The sequence below is a fragment of the Cyanistes caeruleus genome, chromosome 21 (genome assembly GCF_971803275.1).
Source record: "Cyanistes caeruleus chromosome 21, bCyaCae1.hap1.1, whole genome shotgun sequence".
Taxonomy (NCBI): Eukaryota; Metazoa; Chordata; class Aves; order Passeriformes; family Paridae; genus Cyanistes; species Cyanistes caeruleus.
The window spans coordinates 5904484-5930449 of record NC_141721.1 but is presented as its reverse complement, the minus strand read 5'-3'; the positions used below and the strand labels follow the sequence as shown (position 1 = coordinate 5930449).

Below are 25966 nucleotides of genomic sequence, written 5' to 3'. Positions count from 1 at the left end.
CCTCTCCTCTCTCTGCTCGCCCGCCCCGTTCCCCGTAGTTTGCTCCGCCGCCGGTTGCCTCCGGGCAGACTTTCCCCTGCCTGGCACCGCAGTGTGGAAGTGCTGATAAGCCCGGCGGCTGCGGCTTCTCACCGCTCACTTCCCTGATTATTCTTCTTTCTACAAGTACTCCGAGTCCCATCCGAGCGCTTCTCTCAGTGTTACACGGGAGCTGCCCGGGCAGCTCAGGGCTGCGCTTCCTCCCGCCGGTTCCCCCGCTTCCCCGTGCGGTGCCGGTGCGGGGCCCCCGCGGACCCCCAGCCGGCTGGGCGCTGACAGCGGGGTACAGATCCCCGGCCCACGGACTTTGGCCGTGTTTTGGGCTTAAAGCAGAGATTATCCCCTTTATCTGATCTCTTGGTTTATCGCAAAGCGGCAGGGAGGGAGTGCGGGGCTGGGGTGTCGGGGGCACAGGAGCAGGTCTGACATTACGCTGGGCACCTGCGGGTCACAAGGCGGAGAACGCGAGCCAGTTGTTCGCTACTGTCAGTCTTGGGCAGCTCTAAAGTGCAGAGTGTCTGTGTCCCAAACTAAGCCGCATGGAAAATCAGTCTCTCCAGCTGCACACACACACACCCCTCCCCCTTTGATATGCACATACGAATAATCATTTAATTTATAAACAATTAACAGGCACTGCCTGATTCGTGGCGTTTGGCTGGGGGGATTAAGGAGGGAAGTGGCAGCTATGGGGTGGTAGATAAGGTGTTCAGAGAGATAGTCGCTGTGGTCTAGCCATGCTTGATACTTCTTTAAAGAAGCCAACAGACTGATTTATCTCTTAGAAACATCATGAAAGGCTTCCAGATAGCGGGATAAAGTGCTGGGTCCCACCTGGAACTATCGCAAGAAGCTCCTGCTAGAACTGCAGCTGCCTTGTGCTTACAAAGTGTTTAGTAGATGTCTCTGCTTACGCTTCATATGGAAATGAGTCCCTGGACTCTGTGCCTCTGTGACTTCTTTTGTGAGCGCTAGCAATCACTGCTGCAGTTGGTAATCAGTTCAGTTAAGTCTCTCTGAGCCTTTCATACTCAACCCAAAATGTTTGTAATTAGTAATTTTTTCTGCTTGCAGTGTTGCCTGTAAACATCAGGGCTTTCCCTGCGGTTGCTGATAATGTAGGTTTAACACAGATGTATCTAAACTGTTCTTCCAAAGCAATGATGCAAACTGAATATGCCCTGGGCTTTGGGAAGTTGCAGTAATTCTGAAATTGTGGTGAAAACCCCAACATGCTGTGGGCTGAAACATTTCCTTGGAGCTCCAGATGATTTACCGAGCTAGAGTAGGTAGCCAGGTAACAATTTAAACGCTTTTAAGATGTTTGTTTTATCCCCTGCTCAAACACTTAACCCACAGTTGGAGACTGTACAGAAAGGGATCATAAGAAAGGGGAAAGGCTGCTCGTGTCTGCTCCCTCTTGTCACATGTCACACGGATCCCTGCAGCGAAGTGCCTCGTGGTGGTTTAAATGGCCACTGGGTTGGAAGGACCACCCTTTCCTTTTCTGGGGAGAGAGATAACAGAGTTATCAGAGTGGAGCTTACACTGTCCTTTGCCTCCTGTGAGGGAAGATTAATCGGCATGAGAATGACAGAGCTTTTGGCCCACGCAGAAGGGTTCTCACAGGGCTGAGTGCTGGATTAATATTTTGAGAGTGTTCTTGTGGACATGATTTTCTGAACCTGAGAGAGTTTCAGCCTATCAGTGGCTGATCTGTTTCCCAAGGGAAAGTCTTTTGGGAAACTTTTCTCTCTCAAGGACTGTTGTGTAAATAAGATTTTAGTTCTCAAAACAATGACACAGATGTTCTGAGAGTTTTTTTCTCTTGTCCCACCAGTGGGATGAGAGAGGTGTTGTTCCTTGTATCAATCAGGTTATCCTGTATCAGAACACCTTATAAAAGGGTTGAAAACCCCAATATAAGGGCTCTTGTCTCCTGAGAAAATAAAACCTCATCTGCTGTGAGATGAGCCCTTGCTTCCTACTTCGTGTCCTCTAGCGACATGTTCTCAATCAGGATGGTGCTGCAGCTCTCAGGCTGGCCTAGTAAAGGCCAGTATTTAAGGTTTGTCCTCCTAATTACAAGTTCACAAAGGCTGATTAATAATTGGATGTCCTTATTTCATCATGGGCAAGACCTAAAAATCCAGATTTAGTTGTTTGCTATGCTAAAAATGTGTTCTCTGTGGAGTGGGAAGGGCAGTGGTGACCCAAGCATTATCAGAAACTTCTGTTTCAGTGTATTCTTTAGTAGATGTATTTGGCTGATCAGCTCTGACTTTCAGAGATCAGCAGAAATTACTCTTGTGTTGACACTTTTAGTCAGTAATGTAGTCAGCTGGTCTGGGTCTAATTCATTTCAGGTTCACAAGGATTCAGATAATGTCCGGGAGACTTGTGTTTATCAAAATGCTCAGAAATTATAGTTGTAACTTGTTCCAGAAAGTCTTGCTACTCTCACTGAACCTAGGGAGCATTCTGCTGATTTACTAGTTTATTTGTGTGTAGGATTCAAAATTTACTTTGGTTTACTAAAACTCTAAGGCAGCTGATAGAAAAGATAGAAAGGAAAAAGCAAAGCTTCAGATAGTCTGCAAATATCAAAGAATTTTTAACGAGAAACCTGGAGGAATTGCCATGGATCAGTTCTTCCTGCCTGCAGTCGCTTCCTTTGCCTCTGGCCAAGTTTTAATTATTCAATTCATTGCTCGTGTCCCTGAAGTGGCTTTTACAAGTTTCTCTGATAATACCAGATTCCTGTGTCACCCAGTTTTCCTCTTTATCTCGGTGGCAAAGCAGGGTGACCCAGCCATCCGGGCACTCGCTTGGGGTTTGAGAAAGCCCAGCTTTTGCTTTCACTGTGCCACATCCTTCCTGTGTGAGTCTCACCAGGCTGTGTTCAGCAGGGCCAGAAGGTGCAGAGAGATGCTCAGCCTTTGTTTAGAACCTGAGGACTCACCACTGTTGAGAATTGACCTTTTGGTGCCCACATCTCTCTGGCATTTTGAAGCATTTTTTGTTGCGTTTAAATACTTCAGACTCTGCCTTGGTTTCCTTTCAGCCAGGCAGCAGTGGGAGCCCTCCCTGGGCATAGTTGAGCACATGCTGAAGTACCCCTGGCCCTGTTTACTCCTTCATCCTCCAACACTCTGGAGCCAGATGGATCTAAAAGCACAGATACACTCTCTGTTTTCCATGGTTCTCGTGCTTGCCTTATACCAGCCTATTTTCTAAGATGTCAATTCATAGTTTTCACATGTATTTTAAGCTTTGAGGGGGAAAAAAAGAAGGAGCAGGAGTAGACACTTTCTTCACAGCATTGTGAGTTTGTGGTGGAGCTCTTAGGGGGGAAAAAAATAAATCCAAGAAGTTAAACTGAATTATTTTCAGTGATAGGTAGGCACAAAATGTCCTTTCAGACCTGGCTTAGCAGCCTGTTGCTCTTTCTCTTAATCAGTTTTCTTCTAAGTGACAGCCCTTGTGTGCAAAGTGTGAAGAAACAGCACTTCATAGTGCAAGAGGAAGTTCTGAGGTTGTGGAGGTAATTACAAGCTGTACAGTAAATGACAACACTGGGTAATTCAGGCTGATTGTGTTGCCACTTCCGTGCTGTAACCTGTCTTTGGCCCTTTGTCCTCCCCCTCCCCTCTCATTTTCCTCTATCATGTGGCCGTGGCCTTTATGATGGGAAATTTTATTACCACCTAATCTTGAATTGTGCCAAGTGCCAAGTCAGGAACTTGGATAGGTGTGTGGCTGCTATTGCCATTCTTTGGAGAGCTGCTTATTTATTTATTTCTTGTATGGGAAGCCTTGCAACCTTTTTATCTCCTTACAATGTTATTGCTGCCAGAAGCCTTGACCATTCAGCAATTAGACTGCAATCCTCTGAGCAGCATGTTATTGGAAATCTTTAATTGCTTCTGTGCCATTGTAAACTACTGTAGCTTTGTGAGTATTTTACCATTGTGCTGAGAGTCAATGATACTTAAGAGCTGAGGGAGGAGATGCTTGGAAGATCAGCAGTCATTCCAGTTACCTCTTTCAACTCTAACTAAAGTTGCCTTATGAGCTGAGGGTTGCTCTGGTTGGAAGTGCTTGAAATACATAAAGCAGTTGATCAGCCCTTCATGTCTTGTAGAGCCTGGTAGGATCAGACTGCAGCAGTTGTTTTCTCCATTCAAGTGTGCATTGTGTGCTCTGGGTTTGTCTGGCTGCAGAAGACAGTCATACTCCATCAGGGATGTGATGGGAATGTGCAGGCAGGGGAACCTGACCCTTTACCCTTCCTGCCCACCCCTCCACACAGCTGAGCTCACCCTGCACAGTGGATGGGCTTCCTGTCAACAGAGCAGAGTCGTTGGGGATTTCTCATCTTCTTTATTTCTTTGCTGCTTGATAAAACAAATATGATGTTTAAGAGGCCTCTTACTACCCACTGATTACTAAAAACTATTCAAATAGGATGTGGTATTTGGGTAAAAGTAGTATGGTCTGTGCAGAGTTGATCATTAACTAAGCCAGGACTGTATTGTTCATAACTACTTTTCCTGTTTGGCTTTTCCTTTTATTCTCCTGGAAGCTGTGGGTATTTGTCTCACCGATCCTTCCTGGTAAGGGCTGGGAGACAGAGATGGTTATCAGACATCAAATCAAAACCCGAGCCACAAACCAGTATTTCAAGGACAAACCCCCCCACGCTACTTTTTGAGCTACTTGATTTTTGAGCAATATGTTTTAGTTAGGAAGCCCACGCTGCTGGGCTGCCAAATTAATGTTTTAAAAGCATTTAAATGGTAGAGTTGACTCTGAGATGGTGTTGTCTTGAAACATCTGCTGATGTTCCTGTCTCTGGAAATACTTGGGATTTTTCTAAAGACCACAAAGCAGAAGGACCCTGGTGGAGATTATCAGCAGAAAAAGACCTTTGGGGGCCAGTTAATAGCTGGCTGGGATTTTTTTGCAGGACTCTATGTCCTTGGACCTTTATCACAGAGCCCCTGGTTAAAATATTGCTTCATTGTTTTTAAAACAACTTCAAGCTAACTTTCTTGACAGTTGCTTCTGGCCAGTGTTTGTAGGCTCAGAGTGAGTTTAAAATTCTGCTCCCATTCTGCAGTAGGCTCTGAAGATCTGCTGTCTCCCCTGCATTGGTCTGACAAACAGCATTTAAGTTATCAGCCCATATGGGCTTAAAACAAGTCCAGCAAATATTTTTCTCCAGTGTAATGGATGTAATGTGTACAGAGCAAATCTGCAACTTGAGTTTCCAGCCATGGTTTCATAGCAGCTGGTTGAAGACTCAAATTTTCACAAACACGTGGAGCAAAACTCATGCCTGTTGTAAACACTTGTACTTTTGCTGAAGTATTCCAAAGCCACCCCTTTGTTTTCCATGTGCAGCTTGGTCAGAGCTTGAATCCAGCAGCTTGGGAAGAACTAGCAAGAGCTGCTCTGCAGCCACCTATTGCTGGATTGTGTGGAATTAACCAGCTGTTTTGTGACAGACAGCAGCTTTCTGGTTCAAGTACATCAGCCTGTGGATGAGAGAGGGTGGGGAGAAGAAAAGCCTGTAAAGGTAAACTTTAAAGACAAGTCCCAGAGTTGCTGAAGCCTGGGAGTGACATAGGAATCCAACCTGGAAGATCTCGATGTAGCATTGGCTTTTCTTGGCTTTGGCAACTTTGGGCAGTTCAAGGTATATTGAGGCCACAGGCTTCTTGTTCAGTGAATTTTCTTGTTTATCCATTACTTATCTGCCCCTCATCAACATTGTGTTCAGCTCTCTGGTTTACTTGCAGTAAGCCATTTAAGTAGAATGATTTTCCTCAAAACACCTTTGTTACAAATAGGCTAAATCCAGACTGCTGAACCAGCAATTATTTAGTCCTTTATTTTAAACAAATGATCTTTGTCACTTATTAGCAGAGTCCTTCATTTATTCACACACTTCTCACAATGGTTTAGTGAGTTCCATGATGTCCCACTGGCCAGGTCTGGCTTCTGCCCAGCATCTCCTCAGGAACGCTGCAGGTTGGGGTCTGGGTTGCACTGATAAACTTCCAGCTTTGCCCTGGAAGATCACAGATCTGTGACATCTGATTCTTGCAGTGTAGCTTCAGGGGAAGGCACCAAGGTGGATCAGAGTAAGTTCATCCCAAGGTCCAAAGCAGTCTGGAGGTGCCCAGGGTGGACTGGGACCCCTGTTGAGCTTGGAATTGTCTGTACTGTGGTGCTACTGTGTATAATGTGCTGGATTTCCTCACTCTCTGTGATTTGTTTGCCAGCATGAAGAGAATAAATTTGCTTCTCTTAGCCTCTTGTTGCCCTGCAGCCTCTTTTTGTACAATGTCCCAGCTGGATGCTTTGGAGTGGGCTGTTACCTGTGCCTTGGCTCAGGCACCTGTAGCTGACAGACAGGTACAGGCAGCCCTGTTCTGGGTGTATTGCTGATGTTTTGTGACACTCCAAGTGGCAGGTGGGGCTGGAGTAGGGTCATTTTGACTAGCAAATGATAAATTTACCTTGGTCAGGTTATAATGTATGGGAGAATCCCATTTGCACAAAGGTGTAAAAAGCTATCATTAGTCTTACCTTTGTCCTTCTGTTAGTTTCCTGCTTGCTTTCTGCAACTCAGTGCAGAATTAAAATGAACCCAAATTGTGGGAGGAGTTTCACTGGGGTTTTTTTGTTTGTTTAGTTTGTTTGGGGTTTTTAAAGGCTCGTTGCATGCTGGCGTGTGAAGAGCTTGTCACTGGCCTTGTTGTTGTTATTGTTAGGGTTGGTTTGTTGGGTTTTTTTTCTCTTTATTTGCTTTGTAAAAGAGATGGAGAAATCAAAAAACAAATGCAAAGTGGAACAGCCGCATTCCTCTGCAGCGCAAAGACCAAAAGCCGGTTAGTCTAAATAAAAACAAACAGTTTGTCGGCACCATTTCTAGTCCTCCTGTTGGTTTGCAGTGATGAGAAAATTGCAAGAAAGCAATATCCATGTGCCTGGATAGCAAGTGGATGTGGTGGGTGGTGGGGGTGACAGAAATATCCACCCTGGAGGTGGGTGATGCTGTGTCCAGTATGTGTGAACAGGACTGGGGTGGGGGTGTCTGAACCAGCCCAGGAGCTGCATTTTGGAAATTGGGGTCAGGAGATGGGCCAGGACATCACCCAGCTTGCCAGCACAATCCCCAGCAAAACCTTGACACTGCTGTAATCTTGCTGCCTCTATTGTCCTTAGTTCCGTCAAGTACATCATGAAATGTTCTATGAGAGCCTCTCTAGCTTGAAATTAAGCAAATATCTATTCTGGAGCCTTTTAAAAAGCTGTTTAAGAGCCTTTTCCCTAAAGTACACTGTGTTCCTGTAAGAGAATTCACTGGGTCTGTGGTGTAGCAGTGTTTAGTATTCTGATGGTCTTTCTACTTTAATGTGTGGTTTTTAAAGGGGTTTCTATGCTTTTAGGAAATATGAAGACCTGAGTTAACCACAGAAAATTGGCTGCCAAACTGCTTAAAATGCTAATTCTGCTGAAATTTAGCACCTGACTTTTGCAGGGATAAACATCTGGAATCTCTACTCTTCTGAGTTCAAACTCCTGTAAAATAAAACTTTATTTAATGTGTTTCCAGTCTGAGTCTTAGTCAGCAAAACTTTGCAGGGCTTTTATGTTGAGTTAAAAACTCCTTTATATGCATTTTGAAGTAAAGCATTGACATCCCCCTGAAAGTCGTATGAAGGTGCTAAAAGAGTCGGTTAATTTGCAGCTGTGCTGAGAAATCACAAATGCAAAACTTCAGAATGAAGCACTTTACTGGTTTTCCTTTAATTTACTTTTTTTGTGAGCAGATACCATGAAGAGCGGATGGTTCACAGTACGTTTCCCTGCTTGTATTTAAAGTAGCTGCATAAAAACATTTCAATTCTTAGGAACATTTTGAAGAAGTTTTCTTGTCTCCTATTCAGAAATCTCCCAGTTCCTTTTGCCTCTTAGAGTGCCCTTTATTTCAGCTTTTACTTAAGTTGGGAGATGCTGTGCTGGTGTTAAGACATCCCACAGTCTGTCAGCTTCTGTTTAAAGTGGTGTATGGTGAGTGATTAATGGAAATTATTTCGGGAATAAAGGACTCCTGGTAAGCTGATCCCTATTCAGAGCACCAAAAGAAAAAGCAGAGTCACAAGAGATGTTGTCTCCAGGAAGAACTTGTAACATCCGAGGGGGGAAGAGTTGGATTGGAAAGTGATGCTGAGCTTGCATTTTGAAATGGATCATAATTATATCTCATGGTCTGATTTGGAGAGCTTTTCCTGATGGCTCTGGAGGCTGATTATCACTTAAACCAGCAGGATGTTGGAGTGGATTTTGTGGCTGCTCTCAGGGTAGGTGTGCTGTGCTGGGGGTGCATTTTCTGAGCTCCTGGGGACAAGCAGCCTTGTCTCTCTAGGCTGTTATCCCATTACTTCAGTGCTGGGTCACTGAACCCAAACTGAAGCTGTGTTTCTTCTTTGGTTTGCAGCTTTAAATCGAATCTGAAGTTTGTATTGACCTTGCTTTGTGCAAAGAACTTGCCCTGGATTGAAGGCACAGAATCTATTAAACTATTGCAACTATAAAATGTTTCTGATCCTTTGTCTTTGAGGATTCCTTACTTCAAGCTGATTAAAATTTCAAGTTATTAGTTGCAGCCACATTTAAGTTGGTATTCCCTTAATTGTAGCTTCCCTGTTCCCTAAAATAAAGTCCCTGGCATATTTGCAAAGGGGAGCAGATCAATGGCCTGATTAGGGGCTGTATCATCACAACAGGTAAAGCTCCCTGTGACTTCCAGTTTCAAATCAAAACCTATTGAAAGAAACCTGACACGTGGCAGGTTTCATCTCTGTGAAACAGCCCACAAACCATCTCACATCACTGGCTACTGCTGACTGTCCTTTTTGCTAATATAAAGGGACAGTCGTTCCTAAACCGATTTTACTGTTCCTGCTGGAAACTGTCATTCAGGGATCAAATACCATTGCATGGGGAGGATGCAGTAAGAATGAGAGAAAATTGAAAGTGCTGAGTGCTGCAGAAGTTAAAATACTGAACAAATAACTTCCTTCTATATTTTTATGAGTCAAATCCAACAGCCTCTTGATGATTTTTGATGCTTTTGGTAAACAAGCATCTGCTTCTTCTTAGCAAGAGGAAAAGGCTTATTATTCAGCATTGATTTCTTTGTGTAGAGACAGAGTGGTCCTTGTTTTGGTGCTCTATTTACAGGGGTCTGTTAATGTATTTACTGAGGGCAGCCAACAAGGCTGTGATCAGAGCCATTCAACTTCCCCAGCGTAATTCCTCCATCCCATGCCCTGGTTGGGGTGGTTGCAGAGCCAAGTCCTGGCACAGTCCTGCTTCTCAAGGCAGCAGGAGCTCTGCTCCCTGGCTGACCACAGCCGTTCTCGCTGCTGGCCACATCCACTGAGACCAGAAAAAGAGAGAGCATCATCCTCCTGGAGGAGTCACATACTGGGCCAGTGCCTGGGGCAGCTGTGGCTGCTGGAGAGGGAGTGAAGGGCTCAGGGTGCCCTGCCTTGAGCATGTGCTGGGGACTTGTCATCTCCTGGGGAGATGGCCAGCACTGGCTGTGTTCAGGCAACTCAGTGATCTCCTTCCATCTGTAAAGTGCTGGACATACTTTGTCTAAATATAGGGGACCCTGGACTTGGCGGGTGGGGAAGGACAGTATGTTGACCTCAGTGTGTCTCCTGTGACTTGTGTTACAGTTGTATTTAAAGCAGACGGGTCCTTCTTGCAGGACGCTGCCAGTCAGGCCAAACATGGTCAGGTCTGTGACAGTAACATGCAGGGAGATTGGCATAAAAATTTGTTATAAAATATTCCGTCTTAAACGCGTTTAATCGGGAGATACCAGGTTGTTAATCAGCTGCCGCAGGGTCTGTCAGTTGTCGTTTAAGGTTTAAAAAGAAATGTGCTGTGTATGAAGGCAATGCTTTCAAACTCTGGTGGCAGAGGAGATTACTGTGTGGTTTAAAGATAATCAATGTGGACTGTGTTAATTAGAAGAGAAAAAAGATAAGTATGTGTCAATCATAGGGGTGTTCTTCCTGAGGATTAACTAATCAAAAATCTGGTGGTTATTCTTCTCTGTTCCTTGATGCGATAAATTCTCCTTAGGAAGTTTTCTCATTTTGATTAAAGTGTTTCTAAGAACATATTTGTAAAAGCATTTTGTTGGTACCACAGCAGCTGGCTTACTTTGGGCAGGCTGAGCTGGTAGGAGCACAGCATGTGGTGGTAAAACACTGTGGAATGTTCTCCTGGGTATTGTTGTCCTGCTCTGTGAACCCGGTGGTATGCATTAAAAATGCCCACAGATGTTTAAACAGTATATGGCACGAAAGAATGCTATGTAGAGCTTTCATCTGGGAGTGTCTTGACTTGGAGACCTAGAAGCCTTTGGGGACTATCATGTAAAACAAATTCCTTTCATGGTCTTGCTTCCGGTGTGGGTCTCTTGCTTTAAAAAGTGCTGAGAATCAAATTTCTTCTGTAAACTCAAGTGCCCGGATTTCTTAATCAGCGTCCTAATTGTGTTAGCCACCCCCTTCCTTGTCAGTGAACTGCCGTGCTCAGACTGCAGGAGGAACGATTTTGTGCATATCTTCAGTCACAAATTCCAGAGACATCAGGGCTTTGTTTGCACAATTTGTTTTGCTGTTGCTTTTTGGAACCTTTTTCTTTCTTCCTGGGCGGATTCTCTGAAGCTTCCTTGGAGGCTGAACATGGGCCACCAACACGTGCTTTGCTGGGACTCCCTCAGTGTTGCATAGCCAGGAAGACAGGCAGTAAAGCTTTTTGCAATTTGTGCTGTGTGGAAAATGGGTCCTTTTCAGTCTATGATAATTTAAATGGTCCCTGCTTAATTCTCTTCTTCATTCCATGGTGATCCTACAACCTGCGCCCAATTTCATATTCCTTGAAATAAATCATTACCTGATGATCTGTCATCAGCAGTGTCCCCCTGTCACTGTCGGACACTAAATGATTCACACAGACACAGCTTGCTGTGTGATAGAAGAGAGAGATTTATTCTGTAGTTTCAGTATTTATAGATTCTCGACAATGACCAGGGATTGGATAGTCAGGTTACCACCTTCCCAACCACACTGGTTGTGAGAGACGTCCATCAAAAGACATATCTTTAATGGAATGTATAAACATCTATGCTGATAATTACTTTCCTGGGAAAGTAGCTAGAAACTATGAAAACAATATCAGAAGGTTTAATTCTCAGAGCGACATCCCCCCAGTCCACACTGCTTCTCAGCATTGACAACAGCCACAACTCAGCTTGGCACATCTGCCTCTCCCCAACCTCAGCACCAGGACCATCCCTCCCTTCCTAGGCTGCTGAGGGCTGGCAGGATCAATGGGGACAGGCTCTGCAGCGAGGTGACACCAGGAGGGCTGTGTGAGGGTTACTGTAGAAGCACACACTCAGCAGCAGCCCAGTGAAACCCAATCTGGAGCTGTCAGCAGCAGGCTGGGCACAGGGCTGCGTGGTGAGGAGGCAGCTGATGCCCGTGCCAGGGCTCTGCCTGCATTGCCTGGGCTTCAGGAGTTTGTTGAGCTGCTTCATCCATAGGCCAAGAGCACGTGAAGGGAACAGGAAACTCACATGGACTTTCACTTCCATCAGGCACCATAAAATGTTGTCCCGCATAAAGCAAAACGCGGTCTGCTTTCCTTCGCTTGTAATGAATAAATCCCAGCCCTGCCTGTGAGGGAATGAATACATGAATACATTGGATGTGAGTGTGAAACTCAGCCCTGCAGAGCAAGGCATTGGGAGGCAGAGGAATGCTGCAGGTGGTTGGGGTTGTCTCGACACAGTGCAGCCCTGTCACAGCTGCGTGGGCTGAGAACTTGGGCTCCAAACAGCAGCTGTTGTTGCTCCCTCTGCCAGCAGCAAGGCAGGGATGAGTTTCTGGCAGGGGTAAGTTTCTCAGCCCAGAGCTGTTGTCTTCCATGCAGTCTCCAAAGGATGCCACTGCTCTCTCCAGCATACCCAGGCTGCCCAAGCTCTGACTGAAGTTTGCAGTTATTTCTGGAGCTCAGTTCAAATGATCTGGTGGCAGAGGAGCTGTAACGGCGTGTCATGGTTCAAGCAGTGGATGTGAGTTGCAGACTGGTAACTCACTCAGGTGTTGAGTGGGTATCAAAGATCCCCACAGCCTGGTGGGATGACCTGAGGCTGGTTTTATCCTGTCTCTGAAACTGTGTCTGAGTGTGGTTGTTTTGTGCACCTGAAGCAGTTGTTCTCTGCTTGCACGCACAGCAATGGTCATCAGGGTTCCCTTTGGCAAGTTGTACCCTCTCAAATTCAGCAGAAATTCTCTCCTTGCTTGGAGGAAGGAGAAGGAATTAGTCCTCTGGAATTCAGATTCACACCCATCCATCTTCACCTTTGACTGTCTGTTTTCTGGCAAACTGTTTTTCCTTTTGTCTTAGCTTGGCTTCAGAAGTTGTCCGTATTGGTGCCCAAAGCAAGGGAAAAGGTGACCTGGTGTTGGTGAGAAGGGATCAGTAGAATAAATTCATGTGGATGAGTAACAGTTGGCATTGCAAGTTTTTCTGTGATGATGCCTGTCTGTGTCATGGAAGCTGAGTTCTCTCTCCAGGGAGCCCCACCTTGGAGCAGAGGAAGTGCCTGCAGACAGTTCCTTTTCTAAAAAAAAGGAAAAGGCACAAATGCAGATGTTGCTAAAAACACAGTTTGCGTCAAACCTGCGAGCCCAAGTGGGTTCCCACACTCGGTTTGTTTTTTCTCCTTGGGCTGTCTCTTAAGTTGCATAAGTGCTGAGTGGTGAGAGATGGCCTTTGGTGGAGAACCACTTCCCTTTTCTGTCCCTGCCCTCTGTGGTGTCGCCTCTGCTGACAGTGTGACTGACCCCTTTTCGGTAAGTCGTGGCCCTTGCTCGGCACTGGGTTTGTTTCTGTTTTGGGTATCAGAGAAGCCTGCACTTGTCTGTGTTTGCTGCCAGCTGACCCTGTTAACACAAATGTCAGTGCAGGGCAATCCTGGGTTATCCTTGGCTTTTCAAAAGCTGCAGGGTTTTGGTGTGTTTTCTTTATTAGTACCTGGTATTGTGCTTTACACGGCCCTGAGATCTGCCCTCTGTGTGAAAAGAATAAAGCACCTTCATCCCTTGCCTAGGAGCAAAGGTTTAAACTGGAAGCCAAACATTGCTTCCCTCTTTTTAATTCATTAATACTGTAGGCAGTTATTAAACCAGGTACTTTGAAAAGTAAACAGGGGAAGCAGGGATGTTGTTTATTGAAAAACAAACTACAGTGAAGGTGAAAGAGATACTTCCCTGGGGAGGGATGCTGGAGGAGTGCAATGTTTTTATCTGATGTTTGTTGGAGAAGTGCCCTGGGCTGCCAGGCTGCACATTATCCAGCTGTGCACCCAGCTGTTGGTGCACCCTTGGCTGTGGGACTGATGCTTTATTAACCAGGACTTTCTTGTGGGCAGGTGAAGGGGGTGGGGGGCTGGCAGTGAGAGTTCCCACCAGAGCCGGTTTGATGCCAGGGCCTGTGCCTGCCTGTGGAGAAAGGAAACAGCCAGTTTGGGAAGGGGAACAGGAAGAGGGACGGAAGTGGCTTGAGGTGCTGAAAAAATCAGGAGGCTGCTGTGCCTGTCCTCCTGTTACTTCTCCCATGCCAGGCCCAGCGGGCTGCGGGGGAATTGCTGCTCTTGCAGTCCTGGCTGCTCCAGAGCTTGCTCACATGTCCCTGGCTGCCCTCTCTCCCTCCTTCCACGCCTTGGAATGAGCTAAGTATTGACGCCTGCTGTGCCACTCATGCTAGCCTTGGAATTCTGGTCTTTTTGTTTGGTTTGAGTTTTGCAGCTGCTGGATTAAGGGAGGATGATAGAGCTGAGCTGGCAGCTGAGGTGTGCAAGGCAGCATTGGCTGCTCATGTTAGAGCAAAATCCAGGGGGCTGTTGAGGGATTGCACAACTCTTGTCATGGGGAGCTACAGCTGGAGCCAGGCTTGACATTGAAATCCCATTGTAGCTGCTTCAGAGCTCTTTCTGCAGGGCTCTGGTTAATAAATACCGTCTAAGCAAAATTGTGTTTCTGTGAATCATACGGGTAGTGGACTTCCATTCAAATGTGAAGTACCTTGAAATCCTCATTTCCCCTTCCACCACTTTTCCATCTCCCATTTCATCTGAGGATAAGGATGAACAAGGTGGGAGGATGTGACCACATGCAGTGCCCCCGGTGCCTTGGGCATGGCTGCGAGGAGGTGACAGCACAAGGAGGTTTTGGCTTTTGCCACACTGACCTGTCCTGTACGTTGTGTGGGAGGATGTGGATGGAAGGACTTCTCCTGCCGAGCTTGTCGGGGAACGGTGCCAACTTTCTGGTTGTGCTACTTGGCAAGTGCCTGACCAAGGGCTGGGCTGGACAGGACAGAGCCTGTTATGAGGGAGCTGCTCCAATGAGTAAGGAGAGCTGACATTTGGAAAGTCATCCTCAGGCTTGCAATAACTTAATTAAGTGTTTATTAGGATAAAACATTGCCAGCAGCTGTTCAGGTGTCTCCTTGCCTTATTCCTAAAAAGGTTTTCTCTCCTTTCATTGTGAAGCAGTTTTAAAAGAAAACCGCAGGGTTCCTTTTTGAGTATTTTACACTGAGGACTGAGAGTTTCTCATTGAAATTGAGGGTGATGCAGATTCTTCTGGCTGGTAGCTGGAAGACATTGTCAGGGGGTCGTGACAGTGCACCCAGTGATTTATGTTATCACATCTCTTTGGCACAGCCCCTAAACCAGTAACACTTTGTTTTGTGTCCTCAAGCCCCAGTGTATTTGGTGATTGTGCTTGCAGTTTATGAATGGAGCTGTGCACTGTAACGTCTGGGAAGGCATTTATTTATTTGTTTGCCATCTGTAAGTTCTGTGTGGATCTCATTTTGTAGCGTAATGAGAATTTAGTTTGAATTGTGTAGTGATTTTCTTGTGCAGGAGGAGCTCAGCCCTGGGCAGCACAATCGGGGAGCACAGAAATCACTTCTGTCTCCTGCTGGTTAGAAACAGAGCCTTCTGAGAGCAGTGTCTGTGCTTTCTGTGCAAAAGGCTTTAAAGAGTTCTGATGTGACTTCTACAATTTCTACAAAATCTTTTCTGCCTGGGAGGGAGATTGATACGAGTAGTGATTTCTGTAGGAGTTGCTTAAGTCTTCTACTTGCGTTGGTTCTCTTCCTAGTGAGCAGGGAATTACAAATAGCACATCACTGGTGGCCTTGAGGCTTCACTGCAGAGAACACGGAACAGAAGGGGTTTTTCCCCCAGCTGTAGTGCTGAGGATTGTGAACTCTTTCATAGGTATATTCAGTGTAAGTCTTCTCCTGAAAAAACCTGCTGTGCAGTACAGAGGACTGATGACAAGCCTGGGATGCTGATAAAACACAGCTCAGCTTTGTTACCTGTGCCAAGTTGGCTCCTTGTCTTCTGCTGTCTTGGCCTCAACTTCTCCCCTACCCACGTTGAGTGTCTTTTAACACCAGTCTGTTCCAGAAGTGTTTCCAAGAGCACTGAAGCTCCCGTAGGCTCTGGCAAACCAGATTTTGTGAACTATTTCAAAGCCCACACTTGGGAGCCATCAAGCTGTCAGCAGGGTGAAATCAGTAGTGGATGGCAGCGCTTGTTTTGAGCCTTAATTGCCCTTTACACAGACATCTTTTCTACCTTTTGTGTTTTTGAAATGTCTCAGCCTGTTAGTATCACACCCGAGGAATCCTTTTTCTTTATGTATATCAGGGGCAATATCCAAAGGTGGTCTTGCCCTGAAAAATGGTGCTTTAGGTGAAGATCATGGCAAGGACTGTCCAAACAGGATGGACCCAGGATGGAGCAGCCATCTGAGTGTAGCACAGACAATGTCAGGCCAATGATTGCTTTTTTTGTCCATGTAGTGCATCACAGGCACCAAAATCAGCATCTGAATTTAGTACTCGAGCTACTTGGACTTTCCTATGAATTTGTTGCCTTTCCTCCCAAGATTTTCTTTGCTGCTTGAATCTCAAAGCAAGAGCTTTGTTGTGTGTGTGTCTGTGTGTTACAGGTTTCTTCTCTGGATACTGATGCATCTGGGGTTAGAATTCAGGGCAGATGATGCCAGGGCTGCCAGAAGTGTGCCTTGGCTGCACAGTGAGTGTCCCCACAGCTGGATTTGGCACAAGGCTCTTGTGTCCTTGGAGCTGCTTTCTCCCAGCAGTGCTGATGGCCATCTCCTGCCCTGCAGGAGCTGCTGCCCTCCCTGCCTGACCTCTGTGTTCCACAAGAATGATCTGCTTTGCCACATTCTTCAGCTCTTCCAGCCCTTTGTATAGGAAATTACTTTCCCTAGTCCTACCAAGTTACACTTAAAGCATGGTTAATGGCCCAAAACAAGGCTCCCCTGGCTTTAGGAGAGAAGGTGGTCTCCTGGAAGGATACACCTACCTGATGGTAATATCTTTAGTTCTGCTGCTCTTTCCTTTCTAGGCTGGTGGCTGAGAGCTGGTGATAAGGGAAAGTGATGGAATTGAGAAGATTTTTCACCTTCTGGCCATCTGAACTACATGCTGCATTATCCAATAAAAATAGTTGCTAATTCCACCTTCTGGGGGAACCTCAGGCCCAGGCTAAAGGATTGCTATTAGTGGTTGGCTTTGCTGATAAAATTAACTGTGTGAAAGCTGTTTGTGAGTACTGAATTCTTTCTTCTTCTCTATAGCCTAACATATTTTAACAGTTTTCTTCTGTGGTGAGATTATAATGGGAGGAGGAAAATTTATTTTTATCAATAATACTATAATTTTTAAAGTGTCTTTAAGGTATCTCGGTGTATCTGTAGTTCAGGCTGTAAGAAAGTGTGTACCTTGAAAACTTTGAGATGATTTATTTGTCAACAAAAGCTAGAAAGGCTCAGTCAAATTTTTTTAATATGAGAATGGTCTAAGGAGGCATGTTCAGTGTGCCAAATTAACTTTTTATTTTTTGGTTTAAACTTTATATTAAAGTAGAGAACTCTCTGATCCATTTTAATTTCAGATGAGGGATTTTCTCCTTTTCAAAACTCTTTTTTTTGTTGAAACATCCAGAGCATGTTTGACATCTGGTTCAATTTTAGGAAAAGAAGTTCTGGGAGAAACTGTGTCACTCAGGAGTGCTGAGGGTATGACAGCACGATCTAAACACTGGGTTGTGCTGCAGCCTTGAGAAAAATCTTTCTGATTCTGTGCATCTGCTTTTCTGGAGCTTGGAAGACTTCATTTTTTTTATATCCCTGGCAGCAAAATGGAGAAGTGCCAGAAATATGCTTGAGCTTCGGGGGAAGTCCAACTTTTAACGCAAGCTTTTCTAATTCTTTTACTTATAAAAATGTAGTCAGAAAACTCTTTGCTAAAGCAGTCAACCCAAATAATGAAAATATATGGCAGGGCTTTTTACTCTATTAATTTCCCAGTCCTCATCCCTTACAGGAAGGGAATAGCTAACTAGGTTTGATATTTGTTGAAGTGGAAAAAGGAATAAAAAGTTCCTAAGCTCTTGGTCAGCTGAAGAACAACCCAACATCTTTTTAAATCATGGAGCTGTTGGGATGCACAATGCCAGGGACTCTCCCATCCTGTCTTAATCATATTCATCAACCACCTTGTTGACTAGAGAATTGTTTCTGGCTTCCTTCAAAGCCTCTAGGACTTTCTTATCAATTCTGAGAAAAGCAGGAACCCTCAAGTATGCAACAGGATGGCTGCATTGCAGAATCTGGAGTGTATCTTGCTTTTTCCACGAACCACAGTATCTGCAAGAAAATGCCTGGAAGATGTGCTTAGAACACCAGCTGTTTCTCAGTAATTCAGAATTCCTTATTGCCCCTTTTTTACAAACTTCTCACCTCATGTGACTTCAGAAAGGGCAAAATCAAGGCATGAAGTGATTGCCATTTTCACCAGCATTACAGTTTCTTTCTTCAGTGATTTATAAGTCTTTGAGAGCTAATCATCATGCAACTCCTAGAGAGTAGTTTTATGATTTCTTAATCTGTTGTATACACTCATTTTCTTTTGGCTAACTGCTGAAGGGAGACATTTGTTTCTGCAGGGCATCAGCTGTGTCTGAACCACAAAGCTCAGGGTTAATGGAGTCCATAATTACCCAGATGCGTGGGCTTGCTCTATTCATCACCATTTAGAAATGTGGATCTGTCATCTTGACTTTCAAATCGAAAATGTAGCCATAGGTTAATCCCCTCTGCCTGCTCAGGTTGCACCTCTGGAGGCAGAGTGGCACCAGCATATGTTCTGCTTGTCAGTGTTTCTCTGTGTTGTTCTCTGTTATGCTTTGAATATTTGTGGTACTTACATGGGGAGAAAAGTTTTTTACCAACAGAATGATTTGGTCTAAATCACTTCCTTGCAAAAGAACAGAGCATGCATTCAGTGTTTTTAACCTCTCTTGTTCATTGCTTTTTTCCTTTTTGAAGGCAAGACACTTTTCCTCACTCTGTTTTTGTCTTCTCTCTCGCAGCATCAGCGAAAGCTTCCTCACTGTGAAAGGTGCAGCTCTCTTCCTGCCACGAGGAAATGGGTCATCCACTCCCAGGATCAGTCACAGGCGAAACAAACATGCAGGTAAGCGTGGTATCTATGGCTGGGGCTTGCCTGCTCCTTCTTGTTTCAGAGTCCACCTTTCTTGAGCTCATTCTCACCTGATGACACGTGTTTGTCTGACCCACATGTGTATTAATGCCTGACCTGCCAATCTCAGTGCTGATGGGAAAGAAAGGTTTCAAAACTCTCCGGTTAAAACAGGATTGACAAATGAGTGACATCAGGGCAGCAGTCATGACATGGTGGAGACTTGAGAATGAGTGCCCCACAAAATCCTGTAATTTTAGTGTGAGAGAGGGAGGGGAGGATTGCCTTCAAAACCTTCATGCACTGCACTGCAAACCTGAGGTTGCGATACGGGGTGAGTAATAATCCTTCCTAATCTGAAAGTATCCGGTTATGATGAAGGAAGGGGAGGAGGCTTACCAAACTTACCTCCATGTGGGGGTGAGGAAACCTCTGAGCAAAGTCAGTGTGACTTCTCAGAGGTGTGAGCACAGTGAGTAATACAGAGTCAGTTATAATTCTGCGTCCTTTATCTGCTGGAAGTTTGATTTGTGTTTTTCCTTTGACTCTCTTTGAACAGTTGCTCTGAATATTGTAACTCAAACATTTCAGGGTAGGGTATTTTTCATTGGTTATATGGTGCTTAATCATTGATGGTGTTTTACAGGGATCAGATAGCATGGGGATTTTTCCCTTCCATAAAGCAATTGGCAGGAAACAAAAATAAATTGAGACCTTCAGATGTTTGCAAATGGGACAGAGATAGAAACAGAGTCAGGAGTCAAGGTGCTTTGCCAGAAAGTGACGAGGAAAAACGTGACTTAGTTCCAGGTGTAGATCCCTTTGTACTTTGATACCATCAGACTGTCATCCACCTCTGCATCTGTCAGAGTTACGTATGTGATGACTGGCCACCTCAAAATCTGTTTGCAAACATATTTATAGAAAAAGTTAAAGTCAGAAGGCATTTAATTATATACTTCCCTCAAATATAGCACAAGCAGTACCCAAATTGCTTTGGTGAGATGCATTAATTACCAGTTGTCAAAAGAAAGTGTTCTGAAACTTAATTTAAAGCTGGCCTTTCTGGTCGACAATGAAGTGACATGTCCTTTGGTGTGAGAGTCAGCAGTCTTTAAAAAATTTCTCTTGGCCTGTCTTGGTTTTTAATCTCTCCAAAGGCCATTGCTGAAGCCGAGCTCTCCCCCTGGCACTGCTGCCTTGGCTTTGCCTCGCTGAGGAGACCCAAAGCACGGTTTTCCTGCTGAACCTCTGCAAAGCAGCACAAACAGCTGTTGAGTCTCACTCCATGCCTCATCCACTTGCTCCAGCTGATTTGCATGAGGTCTGGAGACCTTGGTGGAAAAAATAGTTGCTTGTCTAATCAGCCCAGAGCTCTGGCAAGCCAGATTGCCAAGGAAGCAAATCCGGTGTGTTGCAATTGCTTACAGCGAGGTGTTTGGTATTGCTGAGGCTGGCTTGCCTAAGGGGTGGGATTTTTGTTCTTAGAAGTCTTATTTTATTCCTGTTTCTTCAGTTTACAGGGTGAGATTTAATGAGGCATCAGTGCTTGTCATTTCCTCTATTTCCCTGCCTGTCAAGTGATGGAAATGCTCTAGTGGTTTTGTTACGTTGCTTGGAGGTTTCACTGAAGAGAGTCCCTTGTCTGAGTGTGCACCGGATTTCTGTGTATTTTTCTAGTATCATCAGAACAAGGCACCAGGGGATCAGTGTGTCACCTTCCTGAGCAAAACATCTGTGCCAGAATTAAATCGGTGATGTGGAGAGCTTGGCTGGCACTGTGAGTGCAGCTGCCTCCTTTCTGGGACACCGATAATCCATGCTCAGCTTCCATCCCCATGTGTGTCGTGACTTATCTCTGGCACACAAAATTAGAAGTGGGTAGAGAGCAGACATAACTTTCCAGTATGGAATTGCTGCCTATAGATGCAATAGTATTTCAAGTGGCTCCAAGAGCAATTTCTAGGAAGGCTGACTGGCCTCCCTGACCTGCCTTTTTAATTCATCAGCGGCGCTAGAATCCAGCATGAAGAGTGAATGGGTAAGAGGAAATAATTCATGCTCACACCCTTTGCTCTAATCACACTTCCATCAATGGGAATCATGGCAGATTGACTAGATATGGTAGCAGCTGTCCATATTCCTCTCCCTGGGTGGTCCTGTGCCACCTGGCAAACTTCTGTGGGATGGTGGCCTTGCTTTTCCACAACAAACAGTGCTGGAGGAGGCCAGAAGGGGATGTAACTTCCCCTGGGGCTTTTGCCATCTCTGGAATACCGTGAATCACTTTTCAGATCCCACCCTTGCTCATGCTTTGCACCTTGCCTGCCAGCTCCAGGAAACAAAAGCATCTGCTCTGCACAGTTCAATGTGATAGGAAGCAGCGGCGTGCCATGACTGCCAGCAAAGCCAGCTCTTCACAGGACAGGATGTGATATCTTTGTGCTGGTTCTGGCATGTTAAAGCCTTTCCTTTGGTTTTTTTTTTAATCCAGGAAGTTTACAAAATGCCTTGTGTGTTTGGGGCTGAAAACCCTGCAAGTTGATTAAAGCTGGCCAAGGAAGTAATCCTTTACTTTCCAGTTCAGGAGATCCTAAGGCTGGCAGAGGAATAGGGAGGAGCGTGGTAAACTTTGTAAGGATGAGGGATAATGGAGCTCCTTGGCTGAGCCTTGCAGGAAGGGTTGTCGTAGAAACTTCCTCTCTTTAAGTATTGAGATAATCCAGTAGTCCAGGTGATTTTTTTTATTTTTTTTTTAACTCTGGAAAGTTTGGCTCTTCAGATGTTCCCTGAATTACTGGCAGCAATAAGTGGCAACTGCTACATTTTAGAGATGAAAAAAGCTGAGGTGAAGCATCTTTCATTTCAGACTAAGGCATGTGAATGCTTCATTAGTCAAATCCTTGCTGAGCTCTTCCAGGCTGTGGGCAGGAGGTGCAGGAGGACCTTTGCTTGTTGGCTGACAGTTCTCATCAATTCCCGCTGTGTTATTAGCTGCAGCTTGCTGGAACTGAGCAGTGCTGTCGGGATTTTGCACTGGTGTTGATGTGGGGAGATCCTGTCACAACATTCGGGGCAGAACAAGCATCTGACGGATGACTTGGCCTTCCTGAGTACCCTACCTCCATAAATAATTTCTATTTAGGGAAGCTCGTGCCAGCCACTCCCGCACTGGGAACAATGTCCATGGGCAGGAAGCAGCTTCAGGTGGTTGTCGCCGGTGATACTTTGTGACTTCCCTGGCATTGCTGTGTGCCTCAGTTTTCCCATCCCCAGTTAAAAATGCATTCCCAGAGCATTGACTCATTCTCCATATGCTGAAATGTGTTTCAAGGAGGAAGAGGAGAGCAGCGATTGCAATGTTCTGTGTAACCCACTCTATGCTAGGTTGTCTCTGTCCCATCCAAAGAGGGGCTGCACAGCCCTACAGCCTTGCTCTTCCACTATAAAAATCATTTCAAAACCAGGTATTCTCACTGAGCAACCTTTCCTTTCGTCTCCTTCCCTTTTTTGGTATTTCTGGATGCTGCTCTGTGTCTCTTGCTTCTTAGAGTCTGTGAAATAACATGGATTCTAGCAGCACTGGTGAATCAGAAAGGGAGGTCGGGGGATTAACCAGCCTTCCTAGAAAAGGTTCTTGTAGTTGATCCTGCTGAATATTTGCTCCTTGCAGTGTTGTCTAAACTCAGCTTCCTGGCTGTGGGGGAGTGGGAGAGGATGGAAGAGTAAAGGCTCCTCTTCTTGCTGATCTCTGCCACCCACCTGGCAGCCCTGCACTCTCCTTTTTGGGAATGCAGACTCATTTTCCACGTAATGATTGAAAAAGCAGCCCTTTGCAGGACGTGTTGCTGCTGGCTAGTACTTAGGGGGTGATGTTGGCTCTCTTACATGCCAGGAGTAGTGCTGAGAAGTCAGTGCAGCCGTACTGACAGAAAATCATCTCACTTGTCTTTGAAATGCTTGATGTTTTAGGAACCTGGGACACTTGTCTCTCCTTAATAAGACTTAAAATCACAGTCATGCACTAAATTTATTTTTCCTCAGCTTCATCAGGAAAGGTGTTGCAAGTGTTTTCTAGGAAAAAAATTATAGGTGTTTGATTTTTCAGCTGGCAGTTTTTAGCTGCTTTTGGGTGCGGTTGGTACACAACCATAGGTGAGCATGTGCTGTTCTAAAGCAGGACTTAATTTCAATCCAAGGAGAGTATACTTTTGCCTGGATAGTAGTTCTGCACTGAGTAATAAGTTGGTGTAAAATAAATTACAAATTTCTAGTTCAGAGCACATAGTAGAATAAGATGTTGAACCACAGGGTGGGGTCCATTTCTGCCTAGGTTGACTTGTCTGTCAAAGGAGCAAAGAGTACCAAAATGGTGTTTATTTCTGTTAGAAAAAGATAACAGAATTTAGCAGGAGAGAACACAGTAGCACAGGAACTGATGAGCACATGGAGCAAAGAGCAGCTGACTAAGAGATGACGAAATTCCCATCTCTGAGTAGGTAGGAGTGACACTAACGAAACTCCTGGTGACATGTCAGGTTTAATGATGGACATTTGCTCTGGCTGGACAGCCAGGAACTTGCATGTGATTTAAAACTCTTTCTGTGTGCTCACCTTGCCCTCTTGCCCGCAGGGGATCTCCAGCAGCACCTGCAGGCCATGTTCATCCTGCTCCGCCCAGAAGACAACATCAGACTGGTAGGTTGGCTGTCTGCTTATCTCCTGTGAACCAATGCAAAGGTTAAGTGCCACTTGACAAACACACCTGTGTAACTCAGGGAAGCAGTGGGGTGTGTGTTTTGGAGTGGTTTCATCATCAGATTTGGGGAGTCTTTGCAACCATGAAGGTAGGAAAGCAGCTAGTTGTGAAAGGACTGCTTTGATTGTTCAGTGAGACAAATTGTATGGCTAAAAGGTTGTCTTTGAACCAAGTGCTGAGTATTTGTGCTCTCAAAAAATATTGTAACAATTGCCAGAGGGGATGGGTAAGTTATCTTGGTGTCCTGTTTAAATCAAGAGTAGGTGACTTATATCTGACCAGTGTGAGTGAGCACCTGCCTTTCTGTTAGAGCTCAGCTGTGTTCCTCACTCTGCTCTCCTGACCTGTGGCATCCTAAAAGGCCATGGGCGAACAGGTGGGAGCATGTAGATCCCCATGTAGCCATGCATCTGCACTGAACCTTGGCCTTCTGCTTTCCTGAGCTGTTGCCTCCTACAGTGATGTAAAATAAGGCATTGCTGTTCATAACATTGATGCACAGACCTGAAGAGCTCCAGAAGCCAAGTATGAGCAGTGAGGAATTTGCCTAGGACATGTTGAAGTGCTCTACAAGGCCAGGCATGACTGCAGTGAGTCTGCACCTTTCATCACTCAGCAGCCTGAAGTTTGTTTCCTGTGTTTTCTTGGTGCTTCTTAGCAACATCTGCCCAAAGAAGGACTGCCAGCATCACAAGTGTAATTCCAGCACCTCTGGTTTGCTGAATCCTCCTGGGCTGTGCTGGAGATTAACTGATTGGATGAGTATAATTAGGAAACAGCCAAGATGGATGCCAGTAGTGTGGAATGCTTTAGCTTCCCAAATGACCACCGAAAAGAATTTGCCATAAGCAAGCCAAAGGACCTACTCCCCTAAACTTTGCCAGACACACCTTGCTGTCACTAAAATTTCAGTGAAAGTGATGGGAATGGGGGTTCTCAATGCTTTTCAGAATTTGAGCCAGGGTTAGAACATTGGAAGCTATTGAACAAGGCATTGTTCAGCAGTATCACTGGCTACATTGTGTGATTTGGGACAAATTAGCCTTAACAGCTGAATAAGGACTTTGTGGGCTGAGACATAAACCCTTTTGTCCAGAGCTACATTTGGAATGCTGAAATCTTGCATGAGGTTAGGTTCGATAGTCTACTTGAATTTAATTGATTCTTGACGAATGAAGGGTGTGCAGGGCTGCAATGGACTCTCTGATAAAACAGCAGGAACAAATGAGATTTGAAATATAAACAGTACTGAGAGAAATTAATTCTCTTCATTTTGTTGGAGGGCTGGCTTCACAGCTCAGGGGGCAGCAGAGGAATCTAATCCTCTCAAAACCTACACTTAAAATTTGGAACAACTCTTGTTTCTGTTGGAGGTGTTGGCAGAGGTTTACAGCCTTCCATGAAAGCAGGATTAGAGCCATGGTACCAGTGTAAGATCAGTGGGAAGGAGGAAAAGGAGTTAAGAATGCAAAGTGATTGAACATGTTTCTGTAGCTTGGCAGAGCTGGGAACTTGAAAGTTGGACACATTTATTTTGTCTTCAAATCATTTATTTCCATGAGAAATGTGTTCTTGTATGAAACACCTACTATCATGGAGCACAAAAGGTCAGTATGAACTCCTTGGAATGTGCTGTTCATAAGGGCTGGTGAAATATCACATCATACTTCAGATGACACAAGAATGCAGCAGAAGATAAAGTTGGCTTGTGTTCAGGTGAGCCTAAAACTTAAGAAGAATGTGGCTGGCCCTGACAGGACTACAGAGGATGACTTGTTTTGTTTTGACCAGACTACAAATAACCATCCCAAATTAAGGAGAAAGCCAGCTCTGTGTAGATGAGATGGTTGAGAAAGAACTTCCCATCTCATCACAGTCCCTGAAGCCATGCCATCCTCCCTAAAGTGACTGGGATTTCAAATATCTTCATTTAAAAGGCATCAGAGCACTTGGTGTGCTCCTGCTGACAGGTGAGCATGTGAACTAGAAATTCATGGAAAGGTTAGAGATTTATTTGTGGTTTGATAGGCACATCGGGCCTCTAATAGTACCTTTTGAAGTTGGCTGGTTTCCAGTGTCAATTCTGCTGTTTTAATACTCCAGTAAATTTAGCAAAACACATTATCTGCCCAATCGTGGTTCTTCACTTTGTGCTAAGGGTATAAGTGTTGAACCCAGAGATCCACACTAAGCCATGCCCTGTTTCTCTTAACTGGCCTCTGAAAATCCCACCCTACCAGCGTTGTAGCTACATGACCTTTGCTCACTGTTTGTCTTGCCCTGTTCTAAAGGGTCTTGTATCAAGACTTCCTATTACTGCTGGCCAAATATGTTTAGCAAAGTAAGTTAGATTTTGTTAATCCTCTTGCTGCTGGCTGTCTTCAAGAGAAGCAGAACAGAAACTCCAGTGTGAATGCCCCAGACGTGGGGCAGCTGCATCTGTCTGCTCCCGTTTTAGGCAAGTCTGTGCTG

At 45.1% G+C, this 25966-nt stretch overlaps 1 protein-coding gene across 3 annotated transcripts in view; it reads left to right on the top strand.

Moving 5' to 3' along the window:
- The window catches only part of SSH2 (slingshot protein phosphatase 2), a 91921-nt gene that overhangs the window by 40504 nt on the left and 25451 nt on the right, over nt 1-25966 (top strand). For all 3 annotated transcript variants that reach the window (XM_086859451.1, XM_086859452.1, XM_023939252.2), the window contains 2 exons: nt 18626-18729; nt 23369-23433. In XM_086859451.1, coding sequence (XP_086715577.1) covers nt 18626-18729; nt 23369-23433 — 169 coding nt within the window. The remainder of the gene's footprint in view (nt 1-18625; nt 18730-23368; nt 23434-25966) is intronic.